General features: G+C 36.8%; 1 protein-coding gene across 1 annotated transcript; it reads right to left on the minus strand.

Moving 5' to 3' along the window:
- Positions 1-17,068: 17,068 nt before the first annotated feature.
- On the minus strand, positions 17,069-23,943 carry LOC100662107 (natural killer cells antigen CD94-like). The gene is made up of 5 exons (XM_064284625.1): positions 23,590-23,943; positions 22,102-22,194; positions 20,530-20,681; positions 18,278-18,381; positions 17,069-17,432 (listed from the first exon to the last, which is right to left on the minus strand). Exons 1-5 carry the CDS (start codon positions 23,594-23,596, stop codon positions 17,315-17,317), a joined length of 474 nt encoding a protein of 157 aa, XP_064140695.1. The 5' UTR covers positions 23,597-23,943; the 3' UTR covers positions 17,069-17,314.
- Positions 23,944-24,308: the final 365 nt, after the last annotated feature.

Raw genomic sequence — 24,308 nt, forward strand, 5'->3', positions numbered from 1 at the left:
AGACGCCGTACTTGAAAGTGGACACAGAATGTTTTCTTAATAGAATTTATTTTGCCAATTGACTTAGATGTCCCTTGAGGCCGGAGCCTCCAGACCTCTGACCCTGCTTTAGTGATCTTCGAAGCTTTCAATTTATTCAAACCTCCTTGCTTTTGGTCCAGTCCAGTTGTGCTGACCTCCCCAGTATTGAGTGTTGTCCTTCCCTTCACCTAAAGTAGGTCTTATCTAATATCTGATCAGTAAATAGACCTCTCCCATCCTCGCTCCCTCCCCTTCTCCTAACCACAAAAGAATGTGTCCTCAGTTTAAACTATTTCTCAAGTTCTTGTAATAGTGGTCTTATACAATATTTGTCCTTTTGCATCTGAATAATTTCACTCAGCATAGTGCCTTCCAGGTTCCTCCATGTTATGAAATGTTTCACAGATTCATCACTGTTCTTTATCAATGTGTAGCATTCCATTGTGTGAATATACCATAATTTATTTGTCCATTCATCTGTTGATGGACACCTTGGTTGCTTCCCTCTTTTTGCTATTGTAAGCAGTGCTGCAATAAACATGGGTGTGCATATATCTGTTCATGTAAAGCCTCTTATTTCTCTAGGATATATTCCAAGGAGTGGGAGTCATATGGAAGTTCTATTTCTAGCTTTTTAAGGAAGAACCAAATCGATTTTCAGAGTGGTTGTGCCATCTTACATTCCCACCAGCAGTATATAAGAGTTCCAATCTCTCCACAGCCTCTCCAACATTTATTATTTCGTGTTCTTTGGATTAATGCCAGCCTTGTTGGAGTGAGAAGTAACCTCATTCTAGTTTTGATTTGCATTTCTCTAATGGCTAATGATGGAGAGCATTTCCTCATGTATCTGTTAGCCGCCTGAATATCTTCTTTAGTGAAATGCATGTTCCTATCCTTTGCCCAATTTTTAATTGGCTTGTTTATCTTTTTGTGGTTGAGTTTTAGCAGGATCATGTAGATTTTAGAGATCAGGCGCTGGTCGGAGATGTCATAGCTGAAAATTTTTTCCTAGACTGTAGGTGGTCTTTTTACTCTTTTGGTGAAGTCTTTAGACGAGCATAGGTGTTTGATTTTAGGAGCTCCCAGTTATCTCTTCGTCATTTTTAGTAATGTTTTGTATTCTGTTTATGCCTTGTATTAGGGCTCCTAATGTTGTCCCTATTTTTTCTTCCATAATCTTTATCGTTTTAGTCTTTATATTTAGGTCTTTGATCCATTTGGAGTTAGTTTTTGTGTGTGGTGTGAGGTATGGGTCCTGTTTCATTTTTTTGCAGATGGATATCCAGTTATGCCAACACCATTTGTTTAAAAGACTATCTTTTTCCCAATTAACTGACACTGGGCCTTTGTCAAATATCAGCTGCTCCTATGTGGATGGATTTATATCTGGGTTCTCGATTCTGTTCCATTAGTCTATGTGTCTGTTGTCGTACCAGCACCAGGGTGCTTTGAATACTGTGGCTGTATAGCATGATCTAAAATCAGGTAGAGTGAGGCCTCCCACTTTGTTCTTTTTTCAGTAATGTTTTACTTACCTGGGATTTCTTTCCCTTCCATAGAAGTTGGCAATTTGTTTCTCCATCACATTAAAAAATGTCATTGGAATTTGGGCCAGAAGTTCATTGTATATATAGATGGCTTTTAGTAGAATAGACATTTCTACAATGTTAAGTCTTCCAATCCATGAGCAAGGTATGTTTTTCCACCTATGTAGGTCTCTTTTAGTTTCTTGCAGTAGTACCTTGTAGTTTTCTTTGTATAGGTCTTTTACATCTTTGGTAAGATTTATTCCTAAGTATTTTATCTTCTTGGGGGCTACTGTGAATGGTATTGATTTGGTGATTTCCTCTTCGATGTTCTTTTTGTTGATATAGAGGAATCCAACTGATTTTTGTATGTTTATCTTGTAAGCTGAAACTCTGCTGAACTATTAGTTTCAGTAGTTTTCTTGAGGATTCCTTACGGTTTTCTGTGTATAAGATCATGTCATCTGCACATAGAGATATTTTTACTTCTTCCTTGCCAATCTGGATGCCCTTTATTTCTTTATCTAGCCTAATTGCTCTGGCTAGGGCCTCCAACACAATGTTGAATAAGAGTGGTGATAAAGGGCATCCTTGTCTGGTTCCCATTCTCAAGGGGAATGCTTTCAGGCTCTCTCCATTTAGGATGATGTTGGCTGTTGGCTTTGTATAAATGTCTTTTATTATGTTGAAGAATTTTCCTTCAATTCCTATTTTGCTGAGAGTTTTTATCATGAATGGGTATTGGACTTTGTCAAATGCCTTTTCCACATCAATTGATAAGATCATGTGGTTTTTGTCTTTCGTTTTATTTATATGGTGGATTGCATTGTTTTTGTAATACTGAACCAACAACCTTGCATACCTGGTATAAATCCCACTTGGTCATGATGAATTATTTTTTTGATATGTTGTTGAATTCTATTGGGTAGAATTTTGTTGAGGATTTTTGCATCTATGTTCATGAGGGTTATAGGTTTGTAATTTTCTTTTCTTGTGGTATCTTTACCTGGTTTGGGTGTCAGGGATATGCTGGCTTCGTAGAATGAGTTAGATACTATTCCGTCCTTTTCTATGCTTTGAAATACCTTTAGTAGTAGTGGTGTTAACTCTTCTCTGAAAGTTTGGTAGAACTCTGCAGTGAAGCCTTCCAGGCCAGGGCTTTTTGTTGTTGTTGTTGTTGGGAGTTTTTTGATTACCTTTTCAATCTCTTCTTTTGTTATGGGTCTATTTAGTTGTTCTACTTCTGATTGTGTTAGTTTAGGTAGATGATGTGTTTCTAGGAATTCATCCATTTCTTCTAGGTTTTCCGAATTTGTTAGAGTACAATTTTTCATAGTAATCTGACATAATTCTTTTAATTTCAGTTGAGTCTGTTGTGATATGGCCCATCTCATTTCTTATTCAGGATATTTGCTTCCTTTCCTGTATTTCTTTAGTCAGTCTGGCCAAGAGTTTATCAATTTTGATAATTTTTTCAAAGAACCAGATTTGGCTCTGTTAATTCTTTCAAGTGTTTTTCTGTTCTCTAATTCGCTTAATTCTGCTCTAATTTTTATTATTTGTTTTTCCTGGTGCCTAATGGATTCTTGTGTTGCTCGCTTTCTATTTGTTCAAGTTGTAGGGACAGTTCTCTGATTTTGGCTCTTTCTTCTCTATGTATGTGTGTATTTATCAATATAAACTGACTTCTGAGTGCTGCTTTTGCTGTGTCCCAGAGCTTTTGATAGGAAGTGTTTTCATTCTCGTTGCATTCTATGAATTTCTTTATTCCCTCTTTAATGTCTTCTATAACGCAGTCTTTTTTGAGCAGGGTATTGTTCAGTTTCCAAGTATTTGATTTCTTTTCCCTGATTTTTCTATTATTGATTTCTGCTTTTATGGCCCTATGGTCTGAGAAGATGCTTTGTAGTATTTCAAAGTTTTGGATTCTGCAAAGATTTGTTTTATGACCTAATATGTGATCTATTCTAGAGAATGATCCATGTCCACTATAAAAAAAAGTATACTTTGCAGCTGTTGGGTGGAGTGTTCTGTATAAGTCTATGAGGTCAAGTTGGTTGATTGTAGCAATTAGATATTCCACCTCTACTGAGCTTCTTACTGAAGTCCTATCCTTCTCCGAAAGTGGTGTGTTGAAGTCTCCTACTATAATTGTGGAGGTGTCTATCTCACTTTTCAGTTCTGTTAAAGTTTGTATTATGTATCTTGCAGCCCTGTCATTGGGTGCATAAATGTTTAATATGGTTATATCTTCCTCGCAAATTGTCCCTTTAATCATTATGTAGTGTCCTTCTTTATCCTTTGTGGTGGATTTAACTTTAAAGCCTATTTTGTCAGAAATTAATATTGCCACTCCTGCTCTTTTTTGATTGTTGTTTGCTTGAAATGTATTTTTTTCCATCCTTTGAGTTTTAGTTTGTGTCTCTAAGTCTAAGGTGTGTCTCTTGTAGGCATCATGTAGACGTATCATGTTTTTTTTTTTATCCAGTCTGAGACTCTCTGTCTCTTTATTGATACATTTAGTCCATTTACATTCAGCGTAATTATAGATAAGTATGAGTTTAGTGCTGTCACTTTGATGCCTTTTTATGTGAGTTGTTGACAATTTCATTTTTCCATTTATTTTTTTTTTGCTGAAAAATTTTTATTTGTAAACCATGTGTTCCTCATTTTCATAGTAGTTGAATTTATTTTTGCCGAGTCGTTATGGTTTTCTTGGTTTTTATTTTGAAGTATGGAATTGTTAGTCCTCTTTGTGATCACCTTAATATTTACCCCGATTTTCTAAGTAAAAACCTAACTTGTATCATCCTCTATTGCCTTGTTTTCCTCTCCATATGGAAAATCTATGCCTAGTATATTTAGTTCCTCTTTTTGATTATTGTATCTGTTACATAATGACTTCAATAATCCCATGTTTTGAGCATTTTTTTCTTTTTTTAATTAATCTTATTTTGTTTTCTGATTTCCCTATTTGAGTTGATATCAGGATGTTCTCTTCTGTTACCTTGTGTTGTGTAGTTATCTGATATTATTGATTTTCTGACCAAAGAATTTCCTTTAGTATTTCTTGTAGCTTTGGTTTGGTTTTTACAAATTCTCTAAGCTAGTGTTTATCTGTAAATGTTTTAATTTCACCTTCATATTTGAGAAAGAGTTTTGCTGGGTATATGATTCTTGGCTGGCAGTTTTTCTCCTTCAGAGCTCTATATATATCATCCCATTGCCTTCTTGCCTGCATGGTTTCTGCTGAGTAGTCTGAACTTATTGATTCTTCTTTGTAGGTGACTTTTTGTTTATCCCTGGCTGCTTTTAAAATTTTCTCTTTATCTTTGGTTTTGGCAAGTTTGATAATAATATGCCTTGGTGATTTTCTTTTTGGTTCCATCTTGAATGGGGTTCGATGAGCATCATGGATAGATATCCTTTCGTCTTTCACAATGCCAGGGAAATTTTCTGCCACTAGATCTTCAACTATTCTCTCTGTATTTTCTGTTATCCCTCCCTGTTCTGGAACTCCAATCACGCTCAAGTTATTCTTCTTGACAGCACCTCACATGATTCTTAGGGTTTCTTCATTTTTTAAAATTTTTTTATCTGATTTTTCTTCAACTATATTGGTGTCAATTGCCTTATCCTGCAAGTCTCCCACTCTGCATTCCAGTTGCTCGATTCTGCTCCTCTGACTTCCTATTGAGTTGTCTAATTCTGCAATTTTATTGTTAATCTTTTGGATTTCTGAATGCTGTCTCTCTATGGATTCTTGCAGCTTATTAATTTTTTCACTATGTTCTTGAATAATCTTTTTGATTTCTTCAACTGCTTTATCAGTGTGCTCCTTCGTTTTTTCTATAGATTGCCTTATTTCATTTCTGAGGTCACCACTGATGTCTTGAAGCATTCTGTATATTAGTTTTTTATATTCTGCATCTGGCAATTCCAGGATTGTATCTTCATTTGCAAAGAAATTTGATTCTTTAATTTGGGGATTTGTAGAAGCAATCATGGTCACTTCTTTATGTGATTTGATATCGACTGCTGTCTCCGAGCCATCTATAGGATATTGTAATGATTTATTTTATATTTGCTCACTGAGTCTTATCTTCTTGTTTTGTTTTGTTTCAGTATACCAAGATGGGCTACTAGATTGTGCTGTCTTGATTGTTGTAGCCTTTGAATCACTTATGTCCTATTACCAGCTGGTTTGAGCTGTTACCACATATATAAGCCTAAGAGTCTATTCACTATTCTTGAATAGAATCAGCTTAGGTGTGCTGATTGTGGTTTACCAAGTGTGCAGTGTACCGTGTCACCTATTAACCTAGAGGGGTAGTGGTGATCGTTGTATGCACCAGATTCTAGTAGCAGCAAGGGGTTATGCTCAGAGGAAGGCAGGATACTGACAGCCTACCCCCATGTGCCAGTGGGGTAGGTGTGTCTATTTCTGTAGCACTTTGGTGGGTGAGCTTTGCAGCTGTACCTTAGGCACCTAATGCTTGTACTTCTAAAGATTGGTAGGCATCATTGTACTCAGACCCATTTAGCAGGTGGCTAGGTGGTTTGGGTGGAGCTTCAGCCCTCAGCTTCCTGCTGTGCATCAGTGACGGCTCTGTTTTATAGGTACAGAGGTATCAGACCTCCAAAACTTGTCTTTCCACTGCTCCTCTAAAATAATTACAGTCAGATCTCTATCAGAATTGCTTTTGCATTATAATAGCCACCTTTTTCCCTGTAGGGATGAAAGCCAAAGACTGTGGATCTCATATGCTTGGCTGGAGCTGGCTCTGTATTATTATTCCAGTTTGGGGAAGTCAGGGAAGGATTTATCCCCGCCTGGATTGTTAATTTCTGCTTCTCTCAGGCCAGAAGAATGGTTAGAAAAAAAAAAAAAAAAAAAAAACCTGCAAAGCACTTCACTCCCTGGACCAGGAAATTCCAATGTTAATGAAGCCCCCTAGGGCAGGGAGGGGAGGGATCAGATAGATAGGAGAGAGTAGCAGGGTATACACAAAGTTACTTGTCTTGCTTGGTGATGACTGTTTTATCTGAGATTCCAGAGGGGCGTGTAGCCTGTGTGTGCTGGCTGGGTTTAGATTGCCCCTGAGGGTCAGGCCTGCGTCCCATGCTTGCACCGCCTCAGGAAGCTGTGATCAGCTCCTCCGCTCCTAGTCGAAAGCCCAGCACCAAGGTTTTCTGGCTGGGACGCTGCACTCCAGGCTTCAAAACCAGCCGTTTCTTCCCCGTGATTTCTCCCTCTCCTGTCAGCCATGTCGTTGTGCAGCCTGCGTGTGCTGTTTGGGTTTCCACCGAGGTTTCTTCAGGGGGTTATGGCTACGTCCTGTGCTTAAGCCGTCTCAGGAAGCCATGATCAGCTCCTCTGCATTCAGTCCAAATCCCGGCGCCAAGGTTTTCTGACTGGGATGCTGGCTGCAGGCTCCAAACACAGTCGCTGCCTCCCCGTGGTCGCTCGTTCTCTTGTCAGCCACGTCAGTGTGCAGCCTGCTTGTGCTGGCTGAGTCTCTACCGATATTACTCCAGAGGGTTAGGGGTTAGGGCTTCATCCTGTGCCTTCCCTGTCTCAGTAAACTGAGATAAGCCCCACCACTCTGGCACCAGGGAAATGCGATGGCTCAAGGCTGGGTTGCGGGATGCTGGTTCCAGAAGCAGTCGTTGCTTCAGGGTACAGTTTTTCACTCTTCTGCCATTCAGGTCAACTCCTTAGTTCTGTGTTTGATGGTCAGGGTTCATAGATTGACGTGTATGTGATCGATTCACTTCTTTTTCCAAGTCTTTGATGTTTAGGCAAAAATCTTTTTTCACATGCTCTGATATATTTTTTTTTTTTTACACAGAAGCTTGTATGGACGAGGTCTGTTTTTTCTATTCCTATGTATTTTGTGAACAAGGTTCCTAGAGAGCTCCCTCTTCTGTTAGTACTGCCCTATACTGTTTTTTGTTTTGTTTTGTTTTTTTTGTGGATAGCATTGATTATGATGATGGAAATGACAGAAAGTTGGTCTTTTTTTCTCTTTCGTATTTGCAGGATCCTTAATTTCCCCATCTTACTTCTTTTCTTACACAGTCACAATTTATTGGGCACCATGGCTTCATTATTATTCACTTCTCCTATGGAGTAATACTTCTCTGAGGCTGCCACTTCTGGTAGATATCAATCACATCCATTCAAACCCTTTCCCAGTGGCATGAATTCTAGGTCCCGATCCATGTTAAGCATTTTGATATTTATTGTTGTATTTCTTTTTCTTTCTTTTCAGGAATTGATTATGTCTGTGTTTCACCTAAATCTTCCATTCTCTTTTTTAATGACATTTTTTAAGGATTATCCTACTTCCCCACACCACAAGCATGCAGTGGTAGGCTGGAACAAGAGTTTTGTTCACTTTCCTTTTTTTTTTTTCCTCTGATTAGAGGAAATTTGAATGTTGTGGTACTCTGTCCCCTGAAAATGTTGAAAGGCCATGATTTCTGTGTGGTTTTTTTTCTTTTATTTATTGGTTTTATAGATTTTGGAGAAGAAGCTATCCGGAATCAGGTGACCCTCTGTTCTGTGAGACTAGAGGTTTAGCTACTGTTATTTTTCTTTAATTCCCTTTCTTTTATATCCTTACTCTAAAATCTGTTTTATACTCTTAACCAGTAAAAGGAAGACTTACTGTAAGTTCTCAACAAAAAAGCAGTCTAAAATATTAACATGAGATGACTGTGTTCTTAACATGTTTTATTGTACCTTTCTGTGTCATGTATTTCATTTGGAAAAAAAAGCAGCTGTAGCCCATAATAGCTGAAAAAAATGTAAGTCTAACAATTTTAATTCTGGACCACCTAAGAACATATGAGAAAGAGTATCACATTGTGTTTTACAATATAGGCTTTATAATACATAGATACACTCCAAGGAAATGGTTAAAGAAACCTCAGAAGGCAATTAGAAAATGTTGGAAGTCCTAGTTAGTACTGCATGGAGGTGTTTTGAGAAAACCCTGTTGGCATAATGGTTAAGAGCTATGGCTGCTAACCAAAAGGTTAACAGTTCATATCCAGCAGGAGCTCCTTGGAAACCTTAAGGGGCAGTTCTACTTGGGTCACTATGAGTCAGAATCGACTTGACTGCAATGGGTTTAGTTTTTTGGGGGGAAGGGGAAGTGTTTCATCATAGCTCCTAGGAGATGATTTATGGCATGATGTATAATGCAAAATTATCTCACAGACATGACATGACACCATCCACATTTTATTCTATTTACCCTCAGTAACATTTTTGTCAGGTTTGTATGGCAATTAAATTAGATATCTAAAGTAGATCTAATTTAGCTGTAAATTAGATATAAACTCAAAGTGGAGAAATTAAAAATCTCTATTTTATATTATTTAAAGATTAAAATACCAAAACCAAACCAAACTCACTGCCGCCAAGTCGATTCTGACTCATAGCGACCCTATAGGACAGTGTAGAACTGCCCTGTAAAGTTTCCAAGGAGCGCCTGGCAGATTCAAACTGTTGACCTCTTGGTTAGCAACTGTAGCACTTAACCACTATGCCACCAGGGTTTCCAGATTAAAATACACACACACAAATAAATACTACATATTCATTCACATATATTTATAATTCCAAGCAAAATTTTAATAAATTGAATACACTATTACATAAAAAGATAGTATATCATGAACCAGTGGAGTTTATTCTAGGAATGAAAGGTGGGCTTAATACTGGCAAATAAACTAATATATTTCACCAAATCAACAAATTCATTAAAAAAAAAAAAATTGATCTAAATAGATTCAGGAAAAATAAATTGACAAAAACACACTCAGACTCCTGATAAAAACTTACAAAAACAGGGCTAGAAGTGAGCTTCCTGAGCCTTAAGGTCATCTACAAAATCCTACAGTTAAGATAAAAAGTAAAGATAAAAAAAGTGATTGTGTTCAAGAATAAGACTATGAGGTCTACTCTCACTACTCTATTCAAGCTTGTATTGAATGTTCTGGTCACTGTGATCAGGCAAGAAAAAGAAATAAAAGGCATCCAGTTTTGAAAAGAAAAGGGAAACCAGTCTTTATTCATAAATAATATAAACATCTATGTTGCAAATCAAAAGGAATCTACAGAAATGCCACTAGAACTAATAAGTGAGTTTAAAAAGGTTGGAACATAAAAGATAAATACAAAAATCAATTTTATATACACTTGCAATCAAAAAATCAAAAATTGAAATAAAAAACACATAATCTGTAATAGGATCAAAAGCAATGCAGTACTTAGCAAAACCTCATAAAAATGTAAAAGGCTGCATATTATAAAAAAAAAATCCATAACATTGCTGAGAAAAATTTGAGAATAATGAGGTAAAAGATATATACATTGTTAAAGACTCAGAATACTCAGTATTGTTGATATGGCAATTTTTCCAAAACTGATTTGTAGATTCCATGGAATTCCAACTAAAATTCCAGGAGGTTTTTTTGTTGTTGCTGATTGACATGATAATTATGAAATTCATAGAGAATGCAAAATGCAACAATGGCCAAAACAATTTAAAAATTAACAAAGCTGGATGGTGATTACTGCTAGACTTCAAGATTTTTATAAAAGTAGGATAATCAGAACAGTGTGCTTTCCATGCAAAATGAGACAAACAGATCTATAAAACATAACAGGGAGCACAGAAACAGATCCATACGTATATGGAAAATTGATTCTTGACAAAGGTGTATAGGCATTTAATTGGAACAAGGATAATATTTTTATCAAATGGCATGGGAAAAAAATAGCTATACAAAAAACAACCAAAAAAAAGTCTTTCATTCACTCCTTACCTCAAATATGTCAAATAATTCAAAGCAAATCACAAATCTAAATGTACAATCTAACAATAAATCCTCTAGGAAAAAACAGAGAAGAAAAAATTTTGTGGCTTTGATTTGATTTAGCCGAAGCTTTCTCAGAAATGATGTGAAAAGCATGATTTCTAAAAGAACAAATTGATAAAGTGGACTTTGTTAAGATTTAAAACTTCTGCACTTTCAAAGACACTGCTAAGAGAATGAAAAGACAAACCTCAGACTGGGAGAAAAATTTTCAAAACATGTCTGATAAAGGACTTTTATACAGAATACACAAAAATTATCAAAACTCAATAAGAAAGTAAAAACAATAAAAATTGGCAAACTATTTGAACAGAAAAATTACCAAGAAAGATGTACATATGCCAAATAAGCAAATCAATAAATGTTAAAGAACATAATTCCTTAGAAAAATGCAAATTAAATACACAATGAATGACTACTGCGCACTAATTAGAATGGCTAAAAGTATAAAGATCATTCCAGTGCTGGCCAAGATGTGGAGGAAGTGAGCTCTCAAACACTGCTAATGGGAATATAAAATGGAACAATCCCTTTGGAAAGCAGTATGACAGGTTTTTAAAAATGTAAACATGCACCTACCGTATGATCCAACCATTCTACTCCTAGAAAATTATTTTTATCCCAGATAAATTAAAATCTATGTCCAAGCACTGTCTTGTGAGTGAATACACGTAGTAACTTTACTAGTAATAATCCCAAAATGGAAACAACCCAAATGTCTATCAGCCAGTGAATGGATGAATTGTGTTTTACCCGTAAAATGGAACGCTACTCACCAATAAAAAGAAATCAATTATTGATATGCATAACAACACAAATCAATCTGAAAATATTTAAATAATTATGTTCAGCTAAAAAATCCCAACAAAAGAAGTACAAACTGCATGGTTTCATATATATATATATACATACAAAGCTTTAGAAAATGAACATCTATGCTAACAAAATGCCATGGAATGGTCATCTGTGTGGGTAGGAGCAGGAGGGAGGTATTCCATGGGTTCACTAAGAGATTTTCTGGGGTAATGTGTATGTTATCTACATTGATGAATGTGGTGTGTGATAGTTTCACAAACATAGGAGCCCTGGTGGCACAGTAGATAAAGTGCTCAGCTACAAACTGAAAGGTCCTGCTCCATGGGAGAAAGAAGTAGCAGTCTGCTTCCGTAAAGGTTACAGCCTTGGGAAGCCTAGGGGGCAGTTCTACTCTGTCCTATATGGTTGCTATGAGTTGGAATCAACTTGACCAAAACGGGTTTGGATTTTTTTTTTTTTTTTTGGTGTGTGCTGGAGAGGAAAAGGAGCAACACAAACTCACGTAAACTGCAGGTGAGATTATAAATTTTCCCAAGCAGCTTGGAATATAGAAGCCTCACTGTCTTTTGTGACCTGTCCTCATAAGTGTCATCCCATAACTTTGGCCATATTCTATTGCTCACACAGATCAACCTTAACAGAATATGTTTGATTATTTGAAAAGGGTGTGAATATCAGGAGGTGCAGACCATTAGGGGCCATCTAGGAGGCTGAATATAGGAGTCCAGCCTTTGGCCACCAATCATTTCTGCCCTTCCCACATGCAATATACATTCATCCCCTTCTGTGGCCCCCAAAAGTATCATCCTATTACATCATCAGCTCAAAGTCCAGAAACTCATGAGATCCAGGTGTGGAAGAGGCTCATAGGTGTCATTCCCTAAGTTTATACAAATAAATAAACAACAAGCATTTATTATTTCACACTGTTTCTGAAGGACAGGAATCCTAAACAGCTTTAGAGATGGATCTGGCTCAAGATCTCTTGTTGCTGTCAGGATGTCTGCTGGGCTGTAGTCATCTGAAGGCTTGACTCTGGCTGGAGAGCTGGCTTCCAAGAAGGCTCCCTCACTTGGCTCCTGGCAAGAGGCCTCAGTTCCTTGTGACTTTCCATAGCAGGCTTCCATTCCTCATCACACAGTCCCCTAGACAGGGTGTCTCACAACTTGGTAACTGCCTTCCCCCAGATCAAGTGATCTGAGAGAAAGGAAAGAGGCAGAATTAACACTTTCTTTTACGACCTAGTCTCAGAAGCAACATGCCATCGTTTCTACTGTTGTTCTATTGGTCATATAGGTCAAACCTAATACCATGTGGGAGGAAATTATAGAAAGAGACAAACACCAGAAGGTGAGGATTATTGGTGGAATATTGCAGCCTGGTTACCACAGACTGATAATCAAGGACAAAACTGTTTTTTATACTGAAAAATGTGGAGGTCTGTTTACAACTGGTAAGAAATGACCTGGAAAAAGGAAAGGCAAAGTAAGGAATAGGACTGGTGCTTTAAATCCTCATTTGTACTTTTTGACAGAGGTTGGCAAACTACAACCTATAGGCCAAAACCAACCTACCATCTGTTTTTGTAAATAAAGTTTTTTGGAATACAACCACACCATTTACTTACTTATTATCTATGACATCTTTAGCAAGGCAATGGCCGAGCTGAAAAGTCGAAACAGAGACTAACACACAAAGCTGAAAATATTTACTCTACAGTATTTTCACAAAATGTTTTTAATCCTTGCAGTAAGGTATAAAGAGGAAAGGCCAAAAACTATGGAAATAGAAAAGGAGGTTTAGGCTTTCCAAAGATTTCTCATGGTTAGATAATTGAAAGGATTCATGAAGCTCCACAGAACATACTCAGATAACGCTTTCAATGAGTTAAAAAAAAAAAAATGTGATACACATGAGAAAGGGAATTTATGTAAGCAGTGGGTATCCAGGAGACATTCGGGAATAGGCCCCCAATGTCATTCTTAATTGCATGAAGACATGCTTCATTTTAAGATTGAACTGCTGATATCTGTGTGATAAAACATGATTTCAGGAGAGCCCCAGCAGTTTCCAGTGGTCTCTTATGCCCATGGCACTGGGTTTTTTTTTTTAAAAGTTAAGCAAAGAACTGCCCCAGTTCATACTGGTAAAAAACTCCATCCTTCTGGGGCATATTATGTGAGGTTGTATATGTCACTGTGGAGGAGCTAAGAATTAATATATTGGGAAAAATAGGATAGAATTACTTGTTGCAGAATATATGATTTCAATTCTCAGCTATCTTATCAAGATTCAAAAGGCAGTGATTAATTTAATAAAAAAAGAAATAAAAGTTTCATTTTTTTAGGGGTATGTTGATGTTATGGATTGAATTGTGTCCCCAAAAAATATGTATTGTAAATTCTAACCTCTTTGCCTGTGTTTATAATCCCATTTCAGAATGGGTTTTCTTCGCTTTGGTAATGAAACAGGATTAGTGTAAGGTGTACCTTGATTCAATCCCTTTTGAGATCTAAAAGATTAAACAAGCAAACCAGTGAGCAGAGATGGAGTAAGATAGATTCCAAGACACAAGGAGATTTCCAAGGAAATAGGAAGCAGAAGCTGAAGAAACAGCAGCCTTTCTCCAGAGATGACAGAGAAAGACTTCCCCTGGAGCCAGCATCCTGAATGTGGACTTCTAGCCTCCTAAATGTGAGAAAAAATATATATACTTGTGATATTTCTGTTATAAAGAGACTAGATAACTAAGACAGTTGGTGTGGTAGGAAATACTCTAAGATGGTCCCTAAGGTTCCAGCTTCCTGGTATAAATGCCCTCTGTAACCTGCCCTCCTTGAGTGAGGGTAGGACTTGTGAATAGGATGGAATGTAACTGCTGTGATGAGATTAGGTTACAGGGCAAAGGTGAGAAAATTTTTCAGATACAATTAAGTTGATTTTGAGTTAATCCAAAGGGAGATAATACTGGGTGGGCCTGATATAAGCAGGTGAACATTTCAAAAGAGAGTCTAGAGGTCAGAGATTGAAGACATCAGAGACACTTTCCTTCTGGCTTAGAAGATGCGAGCAGCCATGATGTGAACTGCCTATGGAGAGGGGTAGCCACTAGTTACTGAGGGCCTTTGACTGAAAAATAGAAGGAATTAAATTCTGCCAACAACCTGAATGAACCTGGACAAGAGTCACCGCTGAGAATGTATTCTGTCTAAGACCTTGACTACAGCCTTGTGTGATCCTGAGCAAAGGACCCAGATAAGCTGTTCCCTGGTTCTGCCCAATGGAAGCTGCAATAACAAACATGCTGTTTGAAATCTCTAAATGTATGGTAATTTGTTATATAGCAAAACAAAATAGATACAGTTTTGATAACAGGATTAACTTAAGTATAAACTGACATGTGGCAATCATGTTTTGTTATTTTGCGTGTGTGTGTTTTCCACATTTTCTTACCTCTCTTCCCTTTGTTCTATGCCCAACACAGAGATATTTACTCAACTAGATACTTCCATGTGCATTAGCCCATTTCAAAGAAGAGAAAAAAACAAAGTGCCTTTCCCCAGAGAATATATGAGATTTCATGTCACATTAAAAAAAAAAAAAAAAGCTGATAGAAAGCCCTGCCAATAAAAAAAATGCTCCCTCTCCCCTTACTGAAAACTATAAAAGATGAGAGGAAGCAGTCAAGTGGGCCTGGACTGAGTGCATCTAACATAAAGTGATCATGCCATGAGAAAGATGCTCTCCCTTGGATGACCAATATCTCCATTCAAGTCAATACATTCTGTTATCAGTGCCCTGAAGTGATATGGAAGCTGAAGAAACATCTCAGTAACTGGGAGGCAAGAGGAATTTTCTTTTTCCAGTGGACATAATTTTTGGCATGAATTACCCTCTAAAAGTAGACATCTCCCATCATATTTAACACCTTCTGTTTCCTCCTCCTCTTGGAATTGTAATAAATGTCTGTGAGTGCTCAGATGTGGCTTGAGACACCTGAGAGAGTAATGACATCAAAGAGAACAATCTTTAACCTATACTTGGATGTGGCTAAATATAAACAGTGAGATTTCTCTTGCTGTTACAGAGAAAACCTCTATAAACAGCAAAACTAAACCAGAAAGCCGTGCCTCATGGGAGGAGGACAGGCAGATGGTACACTTGAGACATGGGACTTGATTTTCATTATATGCTTCTGTACTCTTGCTTTGAATTTTAGTTGAACTAAAAGTGTATTACTTTAAAAACACATAAACAAGAAAACCAGAAGATTTTTATATTCAGAAATTGTCATACATAATTTCTCTAGTCAGAGGTCAAGTATTTTAAAATCTGCATCTTTCATCGCACAATTTATGTGCAATTTTCCTAAGCAAATCATCATATAAGAACGTGATGTGTTCAGTATTGTAGTCCTATTTATTTATACTTTAAGAAATAAAATCTAATAGGTTCTTTTCTCTCGTTGTGTCATGGATTGAATTGTGTCCCCCAAAATATCTGTCAACTTGGCTAGATTCTGATTCCCAGTACTGTATGATTGTCTACCATGTTGTCATCTGACGTGATTTCTCTAGGTGTTGTAAATCCTGTCCCGGTGATGTTAGTGAGATGGATTAGTGGCAGTTATGTTGATGGGATCTACGAGATTAGATAGTGTCTTCAGCCAATTTCTTTTGAGATATAAAGGAAAGAAGCCAGCAGACAGAAGTGGGGATCTCATACTACCAAAAAAGCGGCACCAGGAGCAGAGAGAGTCCTTTGGACCTGAGATTCCTGTGATGAGATCCTCTCAGACCAAGGGACGACTGAGGACAAGGACCTTCCTCCAGAACCAACAGAGAGAGAAATCCTTCCCCTGGAACTGGCACCCTGAATTCAGACTTCTAGCCTACTGCAGTGTGAGAGAATAAATTTCTCTTTATTAAAGCCATCCACTTGTGGTATTTCTGTTATGGCAGCACTAGATGACTAAGATTCTCTATATATTGAGATCGATTATTAGATATTGATTGTTTTCATTTAAAACTATACAGCAAATAAGGATGTCAACCCAAATTCTTTAAAACGTATGTGTAACAGCCTTAAAAAGGAATTGGCTTTTGGTGGCTGTTAGGTCAGGAAGATCCCAGCCAGGCCCCGGCGTCAGACCTTATCATTATCTCCACCCTTTTTTTTTTTGACTCTCTCAAGAACCATCAAAAGATAATTTGAGCTGCTCACCACCAACAACAACAAAAAAGTGAATTATATAGAATTTGATGCAAGACTTTTAGGAAAAAAATTTTTTTAATTTATTTGAGAATAAGACCTTCATTGCACATGTACATGACTCTCTTACTGATGGATAAGCATGAGGCACGAAAGTTCTGGGGCACCTGGGCTACTTGGGCTCTCATTGCCCTTGCAAAATCTGGAAGCAACCGTATTGGAAACACATATTTCAAAGTAATGACCAAAAACTTCAGTTGTTCTTCAGAATTTAGAGTATTGTGGAAAAGAGACAGAATTTGTTTTGCTCTGAATCTGGATAACACATGTGAGGAAACTGTCATCTAGCATATAGCACTGGATCTTTCAGCTCTAAGCATAAATATATATATGTATTTCCAGAAAGAGCTAACAAAAGGCATTAAAAATATTTTTACTTTTAGAAAGGTGAAGACGGGCTTTTCCAATTTAGTATGCCAAATGAAGCACTGAAATAATGTTGATACAGATTATTTGGTGTTGTAAACTTTCCTTAAATTTCCGCAGAGATAATTTGCAAGAAAAGATGAGTGAAACGGAAACTACAATGTAAAGAAAAAACAATATATTTAATATTAAACATATAAAATCTAAATATTCATAACATTCTTTATCTCGATGCTTAATAAATTCAAGTATAGGCACAGAAATTTAATCAATTTTAAAACACATGTATTCAAATATGTACAAACTGTATAAGACAAAATATTGAAAAATGTATAGACCTAAGAAGTAGATAACTAGTAACAATATAAGAAATGAAAGGTAAACCTGAACCCTCATTGCTCCCCAACCCTAAGAAATACTTAAATACGCTGTTGCTTACAGATAAAACCATATTTCTTCTCACAATCTTCATCCAAAATAGTATCACTATTATATAATATGCAGCTCTGTGGATTTAGAATTTGAACAAATGGATATCTGTAATGAAGACAAAAATATTAGCATCTGGGAAAAGGGTATGAAAACACTCAGGTGCAAAGATTTCAGATTAATGATAGAACTTTCAGAAGCATTTAAATGAGATACTAGCATACTGAATCAAACTTTTTCTCTATTTAATAACCATAGTTTTCAGATTTCAGATTCTGTTGTTGCACAAACCTTAGTTACTCCCTCTAAAATAAATAGTATTGGGACTAGAGATTTTTGGTTATTGTTCTTGTCTTAATTGTTAATCATTTTGATGCATAATACACTTTCATTTTGTTTAAAAAATGCATTACCTTATTTAGTCTAGAGAAACAAATCAGAGCTTATAATTCACCATTGTATTATGTGGAAATTACATGTTTATGAATGAAAATAACATTCAAAGTTTACGAACATACAGAAGATAAACTCAGAATGTTTGAAACATTGGGAGTATGTTGAGAATTTTGGCTCCACCAGAATAAAGAAAGGAAGGCATATCCTGCTGTATCTGGACTGCCGGGACTGCTGAGTCAGCGCTCGGGTGTATGTGAGGATGTGAGTACGTGTGCCTGTACGGGCACGTCTATGTGTTTGCTCCAAGGAAAAATGGGGAAAAAAAGTCAAAAGCTATCTTATGGGCCCAGAACACTAAAGTTCATATGACCTGAGCATGAACTTGAATTTTCTGGATTGGCCTGCAGTTGTATTCTGCTACACTCTTCCCTTTTCTGTAACCTCACACCCTGGGCATGCGATTACTGCAGTGCTCCTGGGTGTTACCTGCACTGATGCGATCTAAGCATAAATTCAGAAAGAGTAGAAAAGGCAGCACCAGGCTGCCAGAAACTTACAGATCCCGGGAAAGAGCAGAGCCGTCCTCCCACAGCCACGCACCACGTCTTTTGTTATAAGTGAGTCCAATCCAGTAATAACGTCTACTGGAGATCCAAAACCTCTGTTTGGAAACAGAGACTAACACTGTAATCCTATTTGAATGTACTCTGGGAACAGTGTGCTTTTAAGAATTTAATGTCAGACATCATAATCGGCCTATCAATCGCACAAACTGAAATCACTCTTGGCTTCTAATTTAGAAGGTTCAGCTCTGTGCCTCATATTTCTAATTTATCACCCCCATTCAGTTATGCAGGAAAACTACCACAAAATCTGACTAAAGGTGTAAAGATTTTGTTATAAAAATATATAAAACATTCTCTATTCTGTGAGTTAGAGTTCTCATGAACATCCCTGTACAGGGAATCCGAAACCCCAGCCTGAAAATCTGTAAAATCAACACTATCTCGAGGGATAAAGCTCCTGGGTATGACCTTCTCAGCCTTTATTCAGCTCAGTCTCTGCATACATCTAGGGTAGTTTATGCCTTTTCTGTGCTGTTGTTAGCTGCTGTCAAGTTGGTTCCAATGAAACACTGCCCGGTCCTGGGTCACCTTCACAATCATTGTTAAGCTTGAGTCCATTGTTACAGCCACCGTGTCAATCCATCCCACTGAGGGTCTTCCTCTTTTTAGCTCACCCTCTACTTTACCAAGCATGATGCCCTTCTCCAGGGACCGGTTCCTCCTGATAACATGTCCAAAGTATGTGAGACTAAGTCTTGCCATCCTCGCTTCCAAGGAGCACTCTGGCTGTATATCTTCCAAGACAGATTTCTTTGTTCTCTGACACACCATAAAAAAAAAAAAAAAAAAAAATTTTATGTTAAATATTCTTCACCAACAACATAATTCAAAAATGTCAGTTCTCCTTTAGGTCTTCCTTATTCATTGTCCAGTATTCACATGCATATGAGACAATTGAAAATATTGTGGCACGGATCAGGTGCTCCTTAGTCCTCAAAGTGACACCTGGGCTTTTCAACACTTCAAACAGGTCTTTTGCAACAGATATGCCAAATGCAATGTGTCTTTTGAGTTCTTGACTGCTGCTTCCATGGGTGTTGATTGTGGATCCAAATAAAATGAAATCCTTAACAATCTGAATATTTTCTCTGTTTATTATAATGTGTTTATTGGTCTAGTTGTGAGGATTTTTGGTTTCTTTATGTTGAGGTATAATCCATACTGAAAGCTGTGGTCTTTCATCTTCATCAGTAAGTTCTTCAAGTCCTCTTTGATTTCAACTAGGAAGTTTGTGTCACCTGTGTATAACAGGTTGTTAAAGAATCTTACTCCAATCCTAGTGTTACATTCTTCTTCATATATTCCACCTTCTCAGGTTATTTGTTCCACATGCAGTTGGATAAGTATGGTGAAAGGATACAACCATAACACACCTTTCCTGACTTTAAGCCATGCTGTATCCCCTTCGCTCTGTTTGAATGGCTGCTTCTTGGTCTATGTGCAGGTTCCTCATGAGCACAAGTCAGTGTTCTAGAATTCTCATTCTTCATAATGTTATTCACAATTTGTTATGATCCACATAGTCGAATACTTTTTCAGAGTCAAAAAAAAAAAAAAACCCACAGGTAAACATCTTTCTGGTATTCTCTGTTTTAAGACAAGATCCATCTGATATCAGGAATGATATTCCTCATCCCACATCTTCTTCTGAATTGGGCTTCAATTCCTGGAAGTTCTCTGTTGATGTACTGCTGAAACCGTTTTTGAGTGATCTTTGGCAAAATTTTAGTTGCATGTGATATTTTGTTAGACAATTTTTCCATTCTGTTGGATTGCTTTTCTTAGGAATGGGACCTTAGGGATTTTCTTAGGAACTGGTAATTTTTATGAGCATACACTCTATATTGGCCCTCAATTTATAAATTCAATTAATAGAACTAAATATGCCAAAGTCATTTAGTTGGATCTTTGAATGAAATGAGTTAAATAATGATCTAATTACTTTGAAGCCATCCAGAAAATTCCTTTCACTTCATCTGGCAAATTGATTTTATTCCTAGATATAATTCTTTGAGAAATTTTATGTAAGTTTTATAGTGATTGCTTCAAAGTACAGAGCTAATAATCATTGTTCAAATATGACCACCCATTTACTCTCTGATTAAGACTTGACTCAAAATTTTCAGCTTACTTAAATATTATGTTTTCTGGACCAAAGAAAATGTGGAAACATGAGTACATACAAATTCATCTTTGCTTTCCAGCCGAAGTAGACTGGAATTGTAGGAAGCACAGAAATCCCTGCTTTCTGCCCAAGTTTTTTGTTCACTGGAAAAGAAGTAACAATTGCATCGGTACCCAATCCACTTCTCTTGGCAAGGACAGCAGCCAGAGCCTAAGATAAAAAATAAAATATGATTGATGACATTGGAGATTTCAAATATTTGTATTGCTGTTTATTCATTCAAAGATTATTTCCTATTTATATTTTTCTCTACAACTAGTCTTTGAGCATGCATGCATTACTACGTGCACTGTGGTGTGCTACGCTCAGGATTATACCTGTGAACAAGTCAAACATGATTGTTTTCCTCATGGAGATTATATTCTACAGATAGAGTAAGGCGCATAGTTACCAATCATTAGTCAATCATATTTCATGTTAATTTTGGTAAGTATACAAAGGAATTTAGGATAATAAAGGAACACATTGCAAGATATGAGATGGAGGGAGATTAGAAGAATCTGTTTGGAGGAAGTGACCCAAAGGTGAGCTCTGCAGTACAAATAGGAGTTACCCAGATCAAAGAGAGGTGATTTAAAAGAGGAAAGCATTTTATCATATTTTCTGAGTCAATAAAAATACCGTGCATTGAGGAGAATCTGACGTTTTGAATTTTTTTCAAAAATGAAGATAAATAAAACAATTAGTTTGAAGTCTGATAATAGAGTTTAGCAGTGGTAATGTCTTCAACACTCCTCATCCTCAGTAACAGAAGACATGACACATGGTAGTTAACTTGAATGTGAGCCAAATAAATGGTGATGAAATTGCATAAGAGATAAATTAAATGCCATGTGGTCACAGAAGGAGAGATAATTTGGAGTGCATTGGGGGAAAATATATTCATCAGAAATTGTACTTTAAGCTGGCTCTTACTGGGTAAGTAGATTTTATAACTTCAGAAATCTGGGCACTAAGCTCTGAGGCATAAGCACTAATGGAAGTATATTGGAGGAAGCATTTTCTATAATGGAGATAGGAAAGCATGGGCTATGAGCAGACACAGGCAGGCAATTAGGATTAACTGTAATACTTACTGAAGTTTATTCGTAATTTGTTAGTAAATAATGTGCATTCATAGAGGACAGAAATCTGTTATTTCATGCTAATATTATCCTTATGCCTATAACATAAAAATGATGTGCTCTCAATGTAATCTAATCATTCCTAGAATGAGACTGTTCTAAAATTAGGGAAGTAAACATATTACTATGTGTGATATACCATCATGCTCCTCTCTGGAAAAAAAAAAAAAGAAATTTTCTATTTTAATATTCTACCGAAACCAAATATTTTCAAACACTGGAACCTACCTCTCTGGGGTTCTATAGTGGATCCTGGAGAGGGTGTTGGCTGAGTACTTTCTGTGGCAAATGCAATAAGAAATTATAAGAAATTTATATTATTAAGTACAGGTTTAAGTGTATCTATGATATAATATTACACACTAGCAAAATGCATTGTATATCACTATATTATTAAATAGTTTTATCATAGCATTGATCTTTACAAGATGCCTAGAAAAACTTACGATTTTTCAGTAAAATTCCCAAAGTAGCCATCAACGAAAGGCACACTACTGCCAAGGTTCCAGAAATCAGGCTCCATAAATTGTTCTGAAAAGCTGCAGAAAAAGAGAGAAAAGGCAAAGATTTAAAGAGGAAATGTGTAGTGGCTGTAGCTCTTAAACGCAAAACCAGTGAGAGAAAATCCAGAAGTGTCAGGATCCACACACAGATATACAGAGAAATATTTGAGTCTTCAGGTCTTTTACGTGCTAACACAATCAGCCTGCCAGTGAACAACTGGAAAAGGAAGACAGTCCATTTAAAACTTCAACCAATATCAACATATTTTGGGGGAGGGGGGCGGTGGGGTATATTATTCCTCAGTGAGATTATCCACACATTTTCATCTCTACCAACTCTGTAAGTATATTTAGCATTAGTTTTTTTGTTTGTTTTTGTTTTTTAACTGGCAAAGAGGCTTACAGATCTAGTGGAAAAAGTGATCAAGGGGCCTCAACTTCTGTTTTATGTGCTTACATTACAGGCATTTACTTTCCTTCTCTCAGGAAAAATCACAAGGTAAATAGCCTGGTTCCCACTAGGTAGATGAGAAAATTGAGGGTCCAAGACTAACATCATTTTCTCAAGGTACCAAAGCTAGCAAGTGTGCAAGTCAGACATGAAATTCAATCCTGTCTAAGCCTAGTGTCTTTCCTGTAACGTATTCCACCATGGTCCCTGACAATAATACCATTTGGTAGTATGTCTTCCTGCTAATCTCAGTACAGGTTCTGCTTTGAGAAATGTCTTGCTGCCCATAGCTCTGTAGACGTAGTATAAGAACACAAAGAGAGAGGAGCACTTTGGACCTGGGGATGAGAGATTCTAAAACCAATGTAAAGAGTAATTCTCTGGTGAGCTGAGTTCACTTCCCAGCACACTGAATTATGATACATAAAGAACTTTTTTTTTTTTTTTTTTTTGCTCTTACCCAAAATTACTTGGTTATATGTTTTTTCCCGAAAAAATTCAACCTTGGTAGATAGTGCATGGACTTGAGCACACTCCCAAAGAGTAATGTCAGTGACAATAGTACAGTGTTTAAACCGTCAGTCTGGGCGAGATTTAGGAGTCCCAAGACAAGTGCTAAGAAAAAAATTAAACACTTTAAACACCGTGTCATTTATAGCTACCGTTATCTTTTTATTCCTATGCTAGAATTATATTGATCATAATATAACCAGGGGAATTCATTTCTCATTCAGAATTAAGACCTCTCCATATTGGAACCCGCTCTGTTGAAAAAGCTTTCCAGGCTACTTATAAATTACAGAATGATGAATCAAGAAATTCAAATAAATGTAGAAGTTACTGACATAGGGAAGGCCTAAAAAATCCACTGTCACTTATGCCTCTTTTTCTTAAAGCTCTGCCCTAAAATTAGCCATGTCCGTGGATTGCCTGTTTTGGGTCCCTTTATCTGTTGATTTTCTGACTGGAGGCACACGTACCTGCCATGAGAGATGATGTCCCAGGTGGATGCAGGGAAGGCCCGAGGAGTGCTTGTTGGGAAAGAGTGGTGCTCGATCACAGAGCTGGGCTGGAAGCAAAGGAATCCGAAAGCTGTGTGCGAAGTAATTTAAAAGAAACAAATGTGTATTTACAGGATGTTCCTGAATCATCTATTGGTGAGCCACATATGTGTAGTACTGACCAAGAAGCAGTAAAACTACCAGCTTCTAAAATGTTCCAGATATCACAATACAGGAAATTCTCACTGTATTTTTGCAATAGAAACCCTTTGATTAGCAGAAAAGAAGATGAGAGGGAGTTTGTGTTTTGTTTTTACTTTTAGTGTTTCAACATCAAAGTCATCTTCAAAATATATTTGGAAAATATCCAAAAAATGGACAAACAAAAGTTAAATGTACTCACTGCAATAAAATTCTACATATAATTTTCCTATTTTAAAAATAATAAAAATTCACTTTGTACAAAACACAGTTTAAATCTTTTTACATGTATTAACTCATATGTTTATAAAAATGACTGGATAAGGAAGATATTATAAATATCCTATTTCACCAGTGAGAAAAATGAGGCCTAGAAGGGCTAAGTGGCTTGTCCAAGGTTACTTAAGTTTAAAACTTAAGCAATCTTGCTCCAGGGCACATGAGCAATATATGAGAGAGATTTACTTCAAGGGACTGGCTCACACAATTGTGGGGCT

This window comes from Loxodonta africana, chromosome 4 (genome assembly GCF_030014295.1).
Source record: "Loxodonta africana isolate mLoxAfr1 chromosome 4, mLoxAfr1.hap2, whole genome shotgun sequence".
NCBI lineage: Eukaryota > Metazoa > Chordata > Mammalia > Proboscidea > Elephantidae > Loxodonta > Loxodonta africana.